General features: G+C 35.7%; 1 protein-coding gene across 1 annotated transcript in view; it reads left to right on the top strand.

Annotated features, from left to right (window-relative positions):
* LOC124777273 overlaps nucleotides 1-14,565 on the top strand; it is a 208,420-nt gene extending 193,855 nt beyond the window's left edge. Inside the window, exons 6-7 of the mRNA XM_047252607.1 lie at nucleotides 1,292-1,445; nucleotides 13,911-14,565. Coding sequence (XP_047108563.1) covers nucleotides 1,292-1,445; nucleotides 13,911-14,011 — 255 coding nt within the window. The 3' untranslated portion in view covers nucleotides 14,012-14,565. The remainder of the gene's footprint in view (nucleotides 1-1,291; nucleotides 1,446-13,910) is intronic.
* The last annotated feature ends 314 nt before the right edge of the window (nucleotides 14,566-14,879 follow it).

Genomic DNA, 14,879 nt, shown 5'->3' with positions numbered 1-14,879 from the left:
AAATATTTTAACAGTAATAAATATAAAATACTGGTACCCAATACTAGAACATTAGTAATTTTAAGAAAAATGAGGAGGTTCATCAATACCAGACAAGAAACTGTTGAAAACTGAGAACAGTCCAACTGTAACATACGTGGGGATGTACCTATTCAGTTGTGTTCCAAACAATATCACCCAAATAAGGAACATTAATGCCTTTAAGCACACAGTCAAAGGAATATGGGAGAAAAAGTCATTTTATTCCTTAAATGAATTTTCTGGTTACCAGAAAGAAAATCTAAAAGTATGACACAAGACACAGCTTCTACTTCCTACACCAGGTAGGCTCTTCCTATGCCATTCCCTTGTTCTACTCTTTCACAGATGTCAGCCTCCCTCACCTCTGCCCTTCTGTTCTTCTCCCAGTCTCTTCGCTCCTTTCACCCTCTCCACCTGTCACAACTTCTCACCACAACTAGTCTGCAATACTGTAGTCAAGCCAGGACAATGTAGCTCTATGCGCACGTGTGTGTGTGTGTGTGTGTGTGTGTGTGTGTGGGCGTGCACGCGCGTTCGTGCGTGTGTGTTTTGTTAGCTGTGAACAAGGATATTGTCCTAAGTCTCAGCAACATTTTTGGTCTTGTTTACATGCCTGTTGACCACTCCGCACTTCAACTACACAATTTATTAAAAATGTAAATAGTAATCCATTCATTTTGGTTAACTATTTCACTGACAATCCATATCATGAATCTGGCAGATAGTGGGTGCTTTCACTCATTTGGAATGTATATTCTTTCATTACAACATCCAGATATGTTAATAATGTCTTCATAATGAACCCTAGCTATTAAAAAGTACATTTTGTCCAAGTTTAAAAGGTTTCTGAATTTTTTGTGACTGAATAATATGGCACATTAAAAACAGATGACATTACCTCTTATTAAGGGGAGGTAGGTGCAAGCAAACATAAAGTTACATTTCATGGCTATTTTTCTTATACTCTAAAACCCTGCACCTCAGTTTAGCAACTGAAAACAAGGAATTCTAAAAATATTCTTTGAGACATAGTAGTGCTGTTTGTATACTGACTATGGACATAGCAGTTGCAACAATATTTGCAAACAACTAAATGGGCTATAAAATAATACCAGTACACCAAATAAATGACTTGGCGACTATGGACATATGTAAGTTTATCTATAAATTAGTTGGCAAACTCATAATACATTTAAGTCATATCTGTAGAGCATTTGCTTGAGAATGATTCTGAAAATTATTATTTGACAATAAACTCTTTATTCCACAGCGCAGCAAGTACATGATGTTGCCATTTGTTGTCCTTGGAATAATGCTGGCAATTGGATTGTTCATCTCAATAATATACACATCTGTTACAAATTTCATAAAGGGAAAGGAATTATTAGGAAGCATTTGGTTGGTTGGTGGCCTTATCAGTGTTGGTAAGTAGTTAATTTTCTTTTTTGAATGAACATGATATTTGCAACAGAGAAGGAGAGTGTACTTACTGTCTATTAAAACAGGAACGATAGGACTAAGGCTGACAGACTCATGAACTGAAAAATATGAGTGAATATTTAATATTTGACATCTTCCTTTTAATTTTTTCTTTAAAAAAACAAAGAATAACATCCACACCGGCTGTTCAAAGAATAGGACGAAGAAGACAAAGAGCACTAGGGTTTTTTTTTTTTTTTTTTTTTTTTTTTTTGTTTTTTTAGTGAAAGTCATCCCAAATGTTGTAAGAGGAGAAACAGAAAGCATAAGAAGTGATTATGATGTAACAGTGTGTTAACAGCAAAGATTAACTGTTTTTCCTTATTATGTTCTGTACCATGAGTTTCACCTGCTCGTGGTTTTTAATAGCTTTTTGTTTCTTGCAATATCTACGTTGCTGCATTTCTTACCTCTCTCCTCCAATGCAGGAATCTTTAAAAAATTGAAAAGCTAGAAACTATAGGATGTATAAAAAATTTATGCTTCTGAGCTATGCTTCATTTGTTCCTGGCTTGTTAAGTGAGTGCTCTTTGTCTCGCATAAATAATATATTATTAATATCTTAATTTCATTTTGATTACTTTTTTCAGTAGGTTTTATCTTCATTTATATATTCCAATTTACACATTAAAATTAAGATCTGTAACTCCCAGCATTGAAGAGAACCTTTTAGAGATACAATTAGTAGAAAAGTAGCTGCTATAAATCTCTTCTATATAATACACTCTCTAATAACTATGCTACGAGGATTGTATGGCATTATAGCTTAAACTTTTTAGTATTTAAAATTGTAGTAATTGAACATACTACAGACTACATAGGAAATATGTAGCGGCTTTTGCTGTGATATTGTTCAGCTGTTGTTTATATGCTGCTATGTATTTTACATGGCTGCTATGTATTTTACATGGCTACCTAACTCTCTATTAAAAGTTATTGTTCTGAAAATATTATTATAATGCTAGTGTAAATTTACAAAACCAGGATCCTGATATTAAGACAGTAATACAGAAGGGACAGCAAATAATTGTTAAGGTTTTCTCGTTGTTAGGGTTTACCAGTTCTCTGCTTTATATCAGTTGATATATTTTTAAAGACTTTTGCTCCAGAATACACATCCCCACTCTGAGCTGAAGTCCAGGATAGCTATATGAGGATTTTTATATCCTATATTGTTGTCGCATGTACCACAGTTCATACTAAGTTGACTTTTCTCATTCACTTCAAATGCCTTGTGAACATAAGAAAAGAAAGTGGTCCCTTAGAGTACATGACAGAGAGTGTTTTATGTATTCTGTTCACAAATGGTAGCTGGCAAAAATAAAGGAACTGTTAGTGATCCTCTGTATATGTTTAGATTTATGTGATTTTAATGCCTTGGTAATTTTGCAAGATATAAGCAGGAGAAAGCAATATGTTGTTTGACTCTTCTGGAAATGTACACTCTTAGAACTTAAACAATAACCCTCCTTGTAATGCACAGTTCCCATCTTTTGGTGTCAGCTATTGAAATTGGCTGAGCATCTCCATGACCATCTGAGACTTATTGAAGTAAAATGTGCTACTTTCTCTAGACCTTCTATTAATACTAGCTGTTATGAATGAGTCTTTGGCTGATAAGTGGCACTCAAGAACAAGTCAAACAGAAGCCTTGTGAGCTACCTCTTTCATGCATAAATTACATTTCCTCAGGATTCTTCCAGGGAATAACAGATTGGCATTTGACTTCCTTAGTTTGGAAAAATCATAGGGGGAGACCAAGAGATGAATACACTAAGCAGATTCAGAAGGATGTAGGTTGCAGTAGGTACTGGGAGATGAAGAAGCTTGCACAGGATAGAGTAGCATGGAGAGCTGCATCAAACCAGTCTCAGGACTGAAGACCACAACAACAACAACAACAACAACAGTTTGGAAATGCAAATTCCTGTTAGTAGTGTAAGGGAGCATGCATATGCTAAACTAAGCTTTCATGTTTCCAGAACAGGTAACTTTAAGTTAAGTAAATCACAATGAAACTGCATAACTGTGCACTCTCTAGTGCTAGCCAAAAATAGCTGAATGGTGTAACTGGAAACCTATAAGCTATTAAAAGAAAGTGGTGTTTTTCTACTCAAGACATTTATAATAATCGTTTTAAATAAGCATATACAGAATAGAAATAATTTGTTTTATTGATAACTATCAAAAGAGTTTATTTTATTTTAGGTTAACATTAATGAATCTTAGTTGCCAAATGTGAAAAGTAATAACCAAAACGATAAATTGCTAGCAGACACTGTTGAAAAATTATTTAATGACAGTGGCCTCAAGTTACAGCTCGTTTCCTGGAATTGCTACATATACTCCCTGAAACACTCACATGCACATGCTTACACATAATTGCACATTTTTAATGGCTGCAGTGGCACTGTCTCCTTATGAGCAGTTGCTCAAGTAAATGGATGGGAGGAGAGGAAATGAGTAGGAAGGAAGAAAAGGATTTGTTCACTGGGAGAGAAGATATGGTGGCACAGGGATAGGGCTGGAAAGTTTTGGGAGCTGAAAGTGGAGAAGACAGGTAACAAGTAGATTAGTTCAGGTAATAATAATAATAATTTTTTAAATTTTTTTTTTTTTTTTTTTTTTTCCCACATACTCCTTTCCTCTCAGATTCTGCGCAGAAGCTTCTCATTGCTTACTTTATCAGTCCACTTAATTTTCAACATTCGCCTGTAACACCACATCTCAGATGGTTTGATTCTCTTCTCTTCCAGTTTTCGTGCAGTCCATGTTTATAATGCTGTTCCCTGTCAAACAATGCTGTGGTCCAAACATACATTCTAAGAAACTTCATCCTCAAATTAAGGCCTATGATACTAGCAGACTTCTCTTGGCCAGAAATGTCCTTTTTGCCATTGCTAGTCTGTTTTTTATGTCTGCCTTGCTCTGTCTGTCATTGGTTATTTTGCTGCCTAAGTTGTAGAATTCCTGAACTTCATCTCCTTCATGACCATCAATCCTGATATTAAGTTTCTTGCTGTTCTCATTTTTGCTACTTCTCATTACTTTCATCTCTCTTCAATTTACTCTCAGCCCATATTCTGTACTTATTAGATTGTTCATTCAGTTCAGCAGCTCATGTAATTCTTCTTCACTTTCACCCAGGATGGCAATGTCATCAGTGAATCATATCAGTGATATCCTTTCACCTTGGTTTCTAATCTCACTCGTGAACCCTTCTTTCGTTTCCACCTCTGCTTCTTTGATGTACAGATTGAACAGTAAGAGCAAAAGACTACATCCCTGTCTTATGTTCTTTCTAATTTGAGCACTTCGTCCTTGGTCTCTTGGCTCTTGTACGTATTGTAGATTATCCGTCTCTTCCTATAGCTTACCCATATTTTTCTCAGAATTTCGAACATCTTGCACCATTTTATATTGTAGAGCCCTTTTCCAGGTTGACAGATCCTATGAAGGTGTCTTGATTTTTCTTTAGCTTTGCTTCCATTATCAACTCCAATGTCAGAATTGCCTCTTTTTGTCTTTGCCTTTCCTAAAACCAAACTGATCATCATCCAACACACCCTCAATTACTTTTCCTTTCTTCTGTATAATATTCTTCTCAGTAACTTTGATGCATGAGCTGTTAAACTGATTGTGCAGTAATTCTCACACTTGTCAGCCCTTGCAGTCTTCAGAATTATGAGAGATGATATTTTCCCGAAAGTCAGATGGTATGTCACCAGACTCATACATTCTTCACATCAACATGAAGAGGTGTTTTGTTGCCGCTTCCCAGAATGATTTTAGAAACTCTGATGGAATGTTATCCATCCCTTCTGCCTTATTTGATCTTAAGTCCTTCAAAGCTCTCTTAAATTCTGATTCCCTATCTCTTCTAAATCGACTCCTGCTTCTTCTTCTGTCATTCAGACAAATCTTCCCCCTCTTAGAGGCCTTCAATGTACTCTTTCCACCTATCCACCCTCTCCTCTTCATTTGACAGTGAAATTCCCATTGCACTCTTAATATTATGACCATTGATTATAATTTCACTGAAGGTTGTTTTGACTTTCCTATGTACTGAATCAGTCCTTCTGACAATCATTTCTTTTTTATTTTTTCAGATTTTTCAAGCAGCCTTGTCGTCTTAGCTTCCCTGCACAACCTATTTATTTCTTTCCTCCCTTCTTTTATTGATCAACTGAAGTATTTCTTCTGTTACCCATGGTTTCTTCACATTTACCTTTTTCGTACCTACATTTTTCTTTCCACCCTCTGTGATTGCTCTTTTTAGAGATGTCCATTGCTCTTCAACTGTAGTGCCTACTGAGCTGTTCCTTATTGCAATATCTATAGCCTTAGCGAACTTCAGGCATATTTTGTTATTCCTTAGTACTTCCCTATCCCTCTTCTTTGCCTTTCATTCTTCCTGACTAATTTCTTAAACTTCAGCCATTCTTCATCACTAGTACATTGTGATCTGAGTCTGCATCTGCTCCTGGGTGTGCCTTACAATTACAGTATCTGATTTTGTAATCTGTCTGACTATGGTGTAATCTAACTGAAATCTTCCCATATCACCCTGCCTTTTCCAAATATACCTCCTTCTCTTGTGATTCTTGAACAGAGTATTCACTATTACTAGCTAAAATTTATTACAGAACTCAATTAGTCTTTCTCCTCTCCTATTCCTTGTTTGAAGCCCATATTCTTCTGTAAACTTTTCTTTTACTCCTTCCCCTACAACTGCAGTCTCGCCATGACGGTTAGATTTTCATTTCCCTTTGTGTACTGTATCATCCATTCAATATCCTCATATACTTTCTCTCTCTCTTCATCTTAAGCTTGCAATGTCAGCATATGTACCTAAAGTATCATAGTTGGTGTTGTTTTGGTGTCGATTCTGATAAGAACAACCCTATCATTGAAGTGTTCACAATAACACACTCTCTGCCCTGCCTTCCTATTCTTAACAAATCCTGCACATGTTTTACCATTTTCTGTTGGTTTTGATATTACTCTATACTCATCTGACCAGAAATCCTTGTCTTCCTTCCATTTCACTTCACCCTACTATATCTTTTTCCATTAAGTAACCCTTTAGAAGTTTTTGGAATATCCTTTCACTCATGCTGTCCTGTAGACTCTTAAGAAGATGTTTACCAGTTGTTCACCTGAATATCAAGGACCTTTTTCACCAGCTTGCAGTCTGTGTAGTATACTTCTCAGCTGGCCCTTACTTCTTGTGTCATATGAATGAATATCCATATTTTTTCCAGTAATGTATTGTGCTTGATTCATGAAATTATTGTCCTGCACACGTACAGGAATGAAAAAGTAGTTTTCTATATTACTGAAGGCAGTTTTGTTTAAGTGTTACTATTATTATTATTATTATTATTCAAAATGATTCTAATGGCCTTTTTTGTATAATTGCTGCTGCAGTTCCCCTAAACAGTAATTCCATAGAGTAAGTACAGTTCAAATAGAAAATGGCACACTGTAACAATGTACAAGTTTTTTCATAATAAATATCATAGCGTGTAATTCACAACAGACACTGATTATATGTTGTATCCATTGGAGCTCATTGTCAATAGTAATTCCCAAAAATGTTATGGAGGTAACTTCTTCCAGTCTTGTTTCATCTATGAATACGTCTATATGATCATCCTTTTCTCTATTCATGAGCACCATGAACACTGTCGTTTTTAGATTTATAAGTATGTCACTCTGTATGAGTTACTGTACTATGTTATTTTTCAACATGAACATGCTTGTTGACAATGTTTCCAGATTTTCTTCTACATTCACTAAAATCATGTCATCAGCATATAGTATTTTTTGATCCTTCTCACTGGTTTCAATGTTGCTTATAAATAGGTTGAACAGAAGTGGGTCAAGTACAGATTCTTGAAGTACACAGTACTTAACAACCCTGATTTCAGATCTGCATCCAGATTCTGTTATCACATACTGCTTTCTGTTACTGACACATGATGTCATTCATTGCACTGCAAGCTCCACATGTTCCACTGCTTTCAAATTTTTTGATCAGAACTGTGTCAAAAGCTTTAGTCAATTCCACAAACATAGCAGATACAGAGTTTCGTTTGTGTAATGCATCTATAACAGATTACATAGGGCTTAAGATAGCAGTTTTTGTAGATTTCTCTTTTTGGAAACAATGTTGTACTGGAATCAGAATGCTATGTTTCTCCAGAAATGCAGTCATTCTACCATACACAAGCATCTATAGTATTTTTGAAAAACAAGAGGTTAAAGATAATGGTCCATAATTATTTGGGTCATCTTTGTCACCTCTCTTATATATTTCTTATTTTATTTTTTCTAGAAACTCTCCTTCTCCAAATGAACACTTAATTCATATGCTTTATTACACAATTTGATATTTCATCATCTCCTGCAGACTTCTTCAATTTTAATTTTTGCATTATTTTTATGAGTTATGTTCGTGTTACTGGTTCCAGGAACACTGAGTGGAATGGCTGTCCAAGTATTCTAGGATGCTGTAATCCCTAGTGATTTGTTTCCCCCTTCAAATTTTACATAGCATCTATAAAAGTGCTGCTGAGTATATTCACAACGTTTGCTCCATCTGTAACTATACTCTTCTCAGTTCTCATTGACTTAATAAAATTGCTGTTACTTACACTCTTTTGACTAAATTTTTGGTGTTGATTATGCCCCCATGCTATTTTACTTTTATGATTTTAATTTGCTATGGATTTGTTTAGTGAGCTGGCTTTTGCTTCTCTTATCGATTGGCTGTACTTCTGATATTTTTTATATGTCTCCATGTTCCCTGTTTGCCTGAGTGCCTTCACTTTAGTCCTGGGTTCAATTATTTCTTTGATAATCAATTTTTTACTGTGACCTTGCTTTTTCTGTCAGACTGTTTTGGGAAAGACTGCATGAAAGTGATGCATTAGTGTGTTAAGAAATATACCATACTTCTCATTTGCATTTTGTTCTCATTGTTTCATTCAGTCTTCTTTCCTCAGAGTTATTTTTAAAACATTCATGTTTTATAGATTTATAATTCTCACTGCCCTGTTTTCTGACTTTATTTCTGTTTTTGAGTTCCTATTTTTGTATATACAAAATATTAACCCATATTGATCAGAGGCTGTTGTTAGCAGAACTTCTGCTTCACATTCACTATTTTCAATACTAGTGATAATGTTTTCAATGACGGTCTGACTCTGATCAGCCACTTTCCTAGGTACGTTGATTACATTTACACTGTAACAATGCTTCTTTTAATTCTTGTTTTGTTTTTGAGTCTTTACCTGTGTCTGTGTCATAGTCTCCACATATTAAGCATCCTTCGTTTTAAACTTCAATAATAATTTTGCTAGTTTTTTTCAGAAATATTTCAATATTACCACTTGGAGACCTACATACACAGAAAATTCTTAGTTCTTCACTCATTACACCAGTAATTTCAATAGCCGAGTCAGTGCATGCTGGAAGTTTATATATTTACAGTATTCAGCAACTTATAGATTACAAATTTTCTTGTTGTATATGGCAACACCTCCAGCTTTATGTTTTGATCTACAGAAATAATTATTCAGATCATATTTCCTTATTATTAAACTGCAACATTCTGCTTCATTTAGTCCTTGCTCACTAATGCATTACAAACCTGGTTGTGTTTCACTCAGGAACATTTCGACTTTATTTTTATGTTGCCTAGGCATTGAAATGTCTTGAGGTATGGCTAATTTTATTTTCCTTTCAATGATTCCTGAGCTGTTGAAAATCTGTTGTCATTGGAGACTTACATGTAACCATATTGTATTCCTTGTTATGTATCTTGTCTATCTTCTGTTGGCCGTGAAATAAAAAAAAACTTTTGCTAAGTTTGCTCATACTGTCTGCAAAATCCACATTTGTTTCCTTTCTATTTGTGCAACTTTTGTAGTTGCTGATCGTTGCCTTTTCATACTTTGATGTATTTCATGTTCTTTTTGTGGTATCTCTCTCTCTCTCCCCCCCCCCCCCCCCCCTCTCTGCCTCTGATACTTAAGTTTTATGACATACTTGTATATTGTATCCGTGATATAGAGGTAGCGTCTTTGATTAGAAATCAATTCGTCCTTGGTCCCGGGTTTGAAACCTGCTACCGCTTAAATTTTGATTAATAATTAGCATTGGTGTCCAAAGACTTCTGGCGTAAGAAGTCACCCTCAGTCTACCAACGGCCATGTGAAAGAGGGCAGAGGAGTGGGAAGAGGTTGTCTTTGGGGTGGGAAACTGTCGCTTAAGGCGGAAGAATCAGCAATGATCAACAGCTTGAGGATTCAGAAGCCAATGGAAACCACTACATTAATGACACATAATGTGAATTCACAGGACTTGTGGCCTGTAATTGAAAAAGTGTCATGATGATCTCTCCATTGGCAAAAGATTCTGAAATAGTCATTCGTTCGGGTCTTCGGGAGGAGACTGCAAAGGCGGAGGTGATCATGAGAATAAGATTCAATAACCAATGAAAGGATAACTTTCTATGAGTCAAGGCATGGAATTTCACTAGGTTGAATGTGGTAGGGAAGCTAGAAAATCTGAAAAGGTAAATGCAAACACAAGCAGACACAAGCAGACATATGTATGCTTGTGTCTGTATATGTGCAGATGGATATGTGTGTGTGTGCAAGTGTATACCTGTCTTTTTTTCCCCCTAAAGTGAGTCTTTCAGCTCCCGGGATTGGAATGACTCCTTACCCTCTCCCTTAAAACCCACATCCTTTCGTCTTTCCCTCTCCTTCCCTCTTTCCTGATGAAGCAACTGTGGGTTGCGAAGGCTTGAATTTTGTGTGGTTGTTTGTTTGTGTGTCTATCAACATATCAACGCTTTCGTTTGGTAAGTTACATCGTCTTTGTTTTTAGATATATTTTTCCTACGTGGAATGTTTCCCTCTATTATATACACAAGAACAAGATATAGACAAAAATCACAAATAATAATGAAACTTAGAATCGGCAACTTGAGTGACAGAGTGATACCGAAGAAGTAAATCCCAAAAGAAACTGTTAGAACCAAGACTGTAAATATAATTGCTGCTCATTTCACTCACAGCAATTTGAGTTACCCTCTTCAGTTTCTGCCTAACCTCAGCTTTGTAAATTGTGCCACATTTGGAGAAAACAGCTAAGTATTTGTGTGAACCAAGATTATAAATATGATTGCTACTCATTTCACTCACAGCAATTTACTCTGTGTTTTTATTTTTCTGTCTAAGCGCACCCTCAGAAATCATGACATATTCAGATAAAATACCGTAGTTTACACATGTTATTGAGACAGTGACAGACAACATTTAATAATAGGCTGTTTACATTCTTCTGCGGAGGCATAATAAGGGAACTTGTCATGATGTCAAAAACTTGAAGGCAACAAGTGCCATATTAGTTTCCAAAAACGTTAGCTTCTCATGGAAATATTTTGATAAAAAATGCCAGCTTAAAAAATTTATGGACATATTAATCATTCTCATTACAGTCTAAAGTGTAATGGTTTCACATGTCATTCATAAGACTGATTCAAGTGATATTTTCTTTTATAAATATCAATTTGGGTTGCATTGTTGCCTTTTATGGTAGTGGTTTTATTTTTGGGTTGCATTGTTGCCTTTTATGGTAGTGGTTTTATTTCTATCATTTGACTAGATTTCCTGTCATTCCAACTCAAAAAACTCTCTTGGTGAACACTGTGAGAAGGAAAGATTGGTAACTGTCCCAACTTATCAAAATATGTTCTTAGCATTTTTGAGACAAGGACATAAACCAAACATCAGTTCATCAGTCCATATTAAGGAAAATGCTGGATTATGAAGGCAGCCCTTTCATATAAATACTTCTCTTCTTGGTCATTCAAAACTTATAACAAAAGGAAAGTTACATTAATGAGGTGAACTGCATCATATTATTGGATCAAATGTGCATTTAAGACTAGAAAAACTTCTCTAAATGCTTTACTGACACTATCTTATTCACCTAAACACTTTTAACATTTTCTTATTAAACAACTCTTCCATGAAAATAACTGAAATTAAGAACAAGAAGCAATCATAAGCAGTAGTCTGCTAATGTTTTAGAGCATCCAGCATGGTGGTGCCAGCATCAAAGCGATTTACATAGCACCACCTCCCCTTATTATGCTCCATGGCTATAAACATCCTTTGCATCATTAACTCATGATCTCACACACAGTGTCATCGCTCAAAGCCGAGACTTGGAATCGCGTACTAGATCTGACCCAACAGCTACATAGGGTAATGTGCAGCAATTGCAGGATAGCTGTTATATGACCATTGACTATGGATAGAAAATGCCTGTGACTTGACTGTGTTATGGTAGTGGGTGCATCATCCTCAAGGTATTACTCCTTGTGATGCAAGTTTGAGAGCTAGAATCTGAATCCACTAACATCATATATCAAATGTACTGCAATTACCATGCTGTATTATGTGTATGACCATTAAATAAGTGAATGGTAACTGACAAATTATTTCTAATCATGCATTTGATCATCTAAATTCTGAACATGGAGTACACCACAACACTAATGATCTCAACAGTTGTTTCAATATATGTGCCATACAAATCCTGCAAGCTTCTCCTCCTAACAACAGCTGCTATGAATGAGAGAGCTTGTTCATACAAAAAAGGGCTAAAGTTCAAAAGGCAGTGCAATATAAAGGCTTTCTCAGTGTACTTATGTCTCCTCATTTATCTGCAGATGGGTTTTTGTCTGTCCCTGCTTTCATTTTGCGGCTGCTGTTTTCATCTTGTAACTTCTGTAAATCATTGTAATATAGTTCACAAGTGTGAGGTCTGTTCAAAAAATTCTAGAAAGTTCGTAAGGCGCCAGTGGTGTGTTGGAGCAAAATGCAGTTGCCATCCCTGCACACTCCTGTATTTGATGTGTAACTGCCAGAGGTTTCATTTTTGTGTGTCTGTTAGCTATTTTTCAGTGATGTATTGAGAAGAATTTTGTGTCCCACAGTTTGCAAATTTCAAGATGGCAGAGCTAGAGGAGCAATGCAACTGTATTAAATTTTGCATACAACTCGAGAAAACGTTTACAGAAATGCATCACATAATGCAGGAAGTCTATGGTGATCAGTGCTTAAGCTGTACTTGGTGTTATGAATGGGTCACATAGTTTAAAAGTGGCAGATGGAAGTTAAAGATGACCTTAATTCAGGGCACCTTTCGATTTCTACCGACAATATTCATTTCAGGAGTCAACAAAATTGTGCGTGCCATTCGGAGATTGACTGCAGAAGAATATAACATGTCAGCTGGATCATGTAATGAACTCCTGACACAGCATCTTGGAATGCATCTTGTAGCCACCGAGATCATCCCATGGCTCATGAACCAAGACCAGAAAGACCTTCACCTCACAATCTGTGAAGAACTTTTTGATCATGCAAATGAGAAAGAGATGTTCATTAAGAGAATCATAGCAGGTGATGAGATATGGGTCTACAGCTATGATGTTGAGATCAAGGCTCAGTCTTCACAATATGTCGGGAAATGTTCTCCAAGACCAAAAACGCTCATCAGGTCAGGTCAAATGTCAAAGCCGTGCTGATAGTTTTCTTTGACTTTGGAGGATTAGTTCATCATGAATTCATTCCACAGGCAGCCTGTTAATCAGTGGTACTATTAGGATGTGTTGTGATGCCTGCAAGAAAATGTGAGAAGAAAGTGACCTGAAATGTGGTGAGATAATCCATGGCTCCTACATCATGATAATACACCCACACATTCACCTCCATTGGTGCATGACTATTGCACAAAAAATGAAATCACTGTGCTGCATCATTCTCAATACTCTCCTGACCTGAGTGCTGTAGAGTTTTTTATGTTTCCAAAGTTGGAAACCCTGTTGAAAGGATGGATATTGCAACGACAGACAACACAAAAGAAAATTCACAGATGGTGCTTCACGAAATCCGGCAAGAGGAGTACCAAGACTGCTTCTGGAAGTGGAAATGGCATTGAGAGCTGTGTGTCAATTGTGGAGGAGAGTATTTTCAAGTAGACCATGCACAATAAGAAAAAGGTAAGTGTAGAAAAATTTTGTGGACAATGTTCCGGAATTTTTTGAACAGACTTCATACAGGTCCATAGGTATTTCCCAGCACTAATATTACTCATGTGATTACCTGTACTTCCAGTATCTTGAAAATTAAAGCACATTGTAAATGAATAAATGAATGAGTGGTTGAAAATGGAGAAAATATTATTTTATTACTAGAGATTATGAGTTTTCTCTTTATGAAAGCATCTCATCAAGAACAAAAAGTGTCAGGATTGTCTTGAAATAATTTTTAACATTTTCCTTTCCAAGACACTTGTGCCTGATTGTGATTTGTTTTTTACAGCAATATATGTGTACCTTTGGCTGGTAGTGTTCAGTTACTATCAGCTTGTCCAAGAGGAAGGTGGACGTGGTCCCTACACGAAGTCAACTTATAGACGATGAATGACATGAAATTCAAACAATCATCAGAACATTCATGAATTTGTTGAAGACTCATAAAAATTGTGCATGTTGTAATTTTTAAGTTCTCTGTTTTTGTTGATTAATGTTTATTTATTTTTATTGTGCCTCGACAGTTGTAAGCTTACATACTTTTAAAGTTGTTTGCCCAAGAACATCATTTTCATTAGTTGTCAATGTCATGGAAGAATGTGTGTTTCTAGCCTGCTTATTTGTGAATCAGTTATCAAAGCTAACTTTAAATTGCCTAAATCTTGCTTTAGGCTCTATTACATACATACATTATCTGCATCATATGCTGAAAATCAGTGTAGGCCTTAAGGAAGCAGGATCAAGAGTTATTTCACTGGAATGTCTAAAACTCAGTCTTGCCTATATGAAATTTGTAATCTGTGTGTAATATTTATGTATTACTCATTATTGATGTATATTTAGAGATAGATATCCATTATTATTTCATATTTTTAATAAAAATTGTGACATTTTTGTATATATTGTTATAAGATATGTAAATAAAATTTATTAAAAAATTGTAATTTGTTCACTATATATATATGAGAGGGAGAGCAAATATCTGCTCTTTCATTTCTACTAGGGAAATCAATAGTATATTGAAACATCTGTATTAGTAGATTGTAGGCAGTTTTATTAATACTACTGAGTGTACAATATTGCATATTATGTTTCTCATGTGGAATATTCGCATGTCCTGCTCAAACTGTAAGACTAAGTATATGCCCTTGGCACCATCTTTGCCACTTTCACCATTTCATTGTGTAACCCAGTGATTCCTTGAACATCAACAGTTGTTCTCAGAACATTAAACATTTCAAAGGACTCTGTGAAATCA

The sequence above is a fragment of the Schistocerca piceifrons genome, chromosome 2, assembly GCF_021461385.2.
Source record: "Schistocerca piceifrons isolate TAMUIC-IGC-003096 chromosome 2, iqSchPice1.1, whole genome shotgun sequence".
Taxonomy (NCBI): Eukaryota; Metazoa; Arthropoda; class Insecta; order Orthoptera; family Acrididae; genus Schistocerca; species Schistocerca piceifrons.
Note: the sequence above shows the minus strand (reverse complement) of the source record. Positions and strands in the feature narration are given on the sequence as shown.